At 51.4% G+C, this 3,624-nt stretch overlaps 1 protein-coding gene across 1 annotated transcript; it reads left to right on the top strand.

Moving 5' to 3' along the window:
* The first annotated feature begins 1,390 nt into the window (after positions 1-1,390).
* LOC110581205 (olfactory receptor 1D2-like) lies at positions 1,391-2,341 on the top strand. The gene has a single exon (XM_021690954.1). It carries the CDS (start codon positions 1,391-1,393, stop codon positions 2,339-2,341), a length of 951 nt encoding a protein of 316 aa, XP_021546629.1.
* Positions 2,342-3,624: the final 1,283 nt, after the last annotated feature.

The following is a 3,624-nucleotide window of genomic DNA, read 5'->3' as shown; positions in this document are numbered from 1 at the left end:
CCTCCTCATTCATATATTTGAGGAAATTCCTGTTGGCACAAAACCTTGGGCTTGCCTATGACTCCACCCTGCCTGCCTTCCACTCTGCTCTTAGAAACACCTGCAGGAGCACCTGGGTGGCTCAGTAGGTTAAGCCTCTGCCTTTGGCTCAGGTCATGATCCCAGAGTCCCTAGATTGAGTTCTGCATTGGGCTCCCTGCTCAGTGGGGAGGTCTGCTTCTCCCTCTTGTGCACGCTCTCTCTCTCTTAAATAAATAAAGCTTTAAAAAAAAAAAAGAAAGAAACACCTGCTATTTTCTTTGCTTAAATGCATTCATTAATCACAACAAAACATTTCTCATTAGCCTGGTGTCCACATATTTTCTACGGGTCGATTTTGGTGTGCAATACGTTTGTGAAAGTTCATTCTTCTTCTTTTTATTTATTTATTTATTTATTTGAGACAGAGAGAATGAGAGAGAGAGAGCACATGAGAGGGGGGAGGGTCAGAGGGAGAAGCAGGCTCCCTGCCGAGCAGGGAGCCCGATGCGGGGCTCGATCCTGGGACCCCGGGATCCTGACCTGAGCAGAAGGTAGTCGCTTAACCAACTGAGCCACCCAGGCGCCCGAAAGTTCATTCTTCTATTTGATGGCTTTGTTGAGCACTGACCATGTGCTGCGGATTGTTACGGGCACTGGGCACACGACAGGGAACGGTGTGGACACAACCCTGTTCTCAGGAGGGCATGGCCTCATGGGGAAAACCCACCATAAACTAGTTAACAAATGACGTAACCTCCCACAGAGTTACAAAGGTGACAAATCAGCCATGAGAAGGTCTGGGTGGAGAGAAATGCTGGGACAAGAAGAGCCCATGCAAAGGCCCTGTTCTGAGGCAGGAAGGGCATGCAGTCAGATAAGCAGGCAGGAACCAGGGCAGGAAGTCCTCTCTAGAGAGGACATGCTGGCTGGGTTGAGGTCAAAGATTCAGTCACACTGCCCTCAGTACGCTGCGCCAGAGGGACGGGGCGGGTCCTCTCCAGTGGGATGGGGGAGGCACAGGCTCTGGATTCAAAGTGGGTTCAAAGTCTCCTTTGCCACTTCCTACTCATGTGGTCCTGAGCAAGCTACACATATTGAGTTTCAGCTACTTCATCTGAAAAGCGGGAATCATGAGAGTACCTATTTTGCGGGGATTAAGAGAGATCGTGCACGTAAACTCCTTAGCACGGTGGCACATAATAAGCACTTGATAAGAAGCAGCAATTACTATGGGTACAAAATTCTGGTCATGTATCCAATCACAAATGACCTTTGATCTGATTCTTCACATACAGCAAGACCAGGCTCTGCTGGGATTTTGCCCTCCCCTTTGTGTGTGTAGGCTGTCACCTCCCCGAGCCACAGTGGGATGTCCAGGGGGAAGGAGAATGGGACAGGAGTCACCGAGTTCCTCCTGCTTGGCATCACCAGTGACCCGGAGCAGCGGCAAGTCCTCTTCTGGCTCTTCCTGTGTATGTACCTGGTCACTGTGGCCGGGAACACACTCATCATCCTCGTCATCGGCTCCGATCCCCACCTGCACACCCCCATGTACTTCTTCCTTACCAATCTCTCCTTTGCTGACATCTGCTTCACCACCAACCTGATCCCCAAGCTGTTGGTCAGCCACGTAGCAGGAACATGGACGATCTCTTACCCCCACTGCCTGACCCAAATGTACTTTCTCATCTCCTTTGCCAACCTGGACACCTTTTTGCTGGCGGCCATGGCACTGGACCGTTACGTGGCCATCTGCCACCCCCTGCAGTACCACACCATCATCTCCCCCCAGCTCTGTAGGGGACTGACCACACTCACGTGGACATGCTCAGGCCTCATCGCTCTGGTCCACACATTCCTCATGAACAGACTGACGTTCTGCTCCTCCGCCCGGGAGATTGCACACTTCTACTGCGACGCCTACCTGCTGATGAAGATTGCCTGCTCAGACACGCGGGTCAATCAGCACATGTTCCTGGGCGCCGTGGTCCTGTTTGTGGCCCCCTGTGCGCTCATTGTGGTCTCCTACATCCGCATAGCTGCAGCTGTCCTCCGGATCCCCTCCACCCCAAGAAGGCGCAAAGCATTTTCCACGTGCATCTCCCACCTGTCTGTGGTCACCCTGTTCTATGGAACTGTCCTGGGGGTATACATACGACCCCCCAACTCCTTCTCAGCCCAGGACACAGTAGCAACCATCATGTACACAGTGGTGACCCCCATGCTAAACCCCTTCATCTACAGCCTGAGGAACCAGGACATGAAGAAGGCTGTAAGAAGACTCTTCAGCAGGGGCTCCAAATCCTCTAAGCCGTGGTGAGCGCCCGGCTGATACCTGGAGAGGCCCAGGATGTCAGGAAACAGAACACGATTCTGCCATCACCTCACCACCACCAACTTCCGCACACTGACAGGTAATTTTCTGAGAAGAAGAAGCCTGAAATTAGAGGAATTTTTAATGTATTCTATCTCTGAGAAACTCGGGCTCCTTCCAGCTTTCTCCTCTTAATGATAGGGTGGGGCTATCAACCCCATGCTTCCAAGGTGGCTGCTGGGGCTCCATCCATCTCTTCCTGTCCCAGGCAGGCAGGAGGAAGATAGCAGGGCCAAAAGACTTGCCACTTGCAAGGGCTCTCTCAGAAGCCCCAACAGCTGCTTCTGGTTCATTTCTCAAAGGTCTTGCCCTAATAGCAAGGCAGGCTGGGAAATGTAGCTGCTATTTTTTGCTGCTGCTGCTATTGTTTTGGTTAGGCTTAGACAGGCCTTATATGAACCCAAGAGCAAGCAGTACGTAGCTTGCTCAGGACGAATGGGTAGGAAGTGGCAAAGGAGACCTTGAACCCACTTTGAATCCAGAGCCTGTGCCTCCCCCATCCCACTGGAGAGGACCCGCCCCGTCCCTCTGGCGCCACTTACTGAGGGCAGTTCTCTTAGAAAGGAAGGGGGGATGGATAGTGACCAGACAACAGGCAGGTGCGCAACGATACTCGAGACTTATTTTGCCACATTTTATAGATATGAAGCCACACAACTAGTTATTTTAGGAAAATAAACCTGTGTTTTACACATTGACCCCCTCTGGGTGGGGACTGTGTGTCAGGAGAAACACCTGATGTGTTCCCACACTGCTGAGGCTATGACATCAGCAGAAGGATCCCACAGTTCTCCTGCACGTCGGGGTCCCCCTGCGGGGAGCACAGCAGTAGGAGCGAAAGCGAAAGGAGAGTTCATGGCATTCGGTTATCGTGAAACTTGAATTTTTCCCAAGGAGATGGTTTGTATTTCATCTTGAATGTTTTTTGCACTGTGGAAAATTAACATTGGAAGTGTAAAAATTTATAAAAGGAAACCTCATTTAAAATGGGGGGGATGCATCTGGGTGGCTCAGTCGGTTAAGCAGCTGACTCTTAATCCCAGCTCAGGTCTTGATCTCAGGATTATGAGTTCAAGCCCCAGGCTGGGCTGCACACTGGGCACCGAGCCTACTTAAAAAAAAAAAAAAAAAAAAAAGAGGCGTCAGGGGGCCAGCCGGGGGAGCTCTCACACCGTAGGCTCCTGGCCAACTGCAGCCCCTACTACTTTAGCTACTACTTTACCGCCAGC

This window comes from Neomonachus schauinslandi, chromosome 7, assembly GCF_002201575.2.
Source record: "Neomonachus schauinslandi chromosome 7, ASM220157v2, whole genome shotgun sequence".
Classification (NCBI taxonomy): domain Eukaryota; kingdom Metazoa; phylum Chordata; class Mammalia; order Carnivora; family Phocidae; genus Neomonachus; species Neomonachus schauinslandi.
The sequence above is the reverse complement of the archived record's forward strand: the minus strand, read 5'-3'. Positions and strand labels throughout refer to the sequence as shown.

Coding starts and splice junctions, on each gene's coding strand:
- LOC110581205 (XM_021690954.1), top strand. CDS start 1,391: ATGTCCAGGGGGAAGGAGAATGGGACAGGAGTCACCGAGTTCCTCCTG.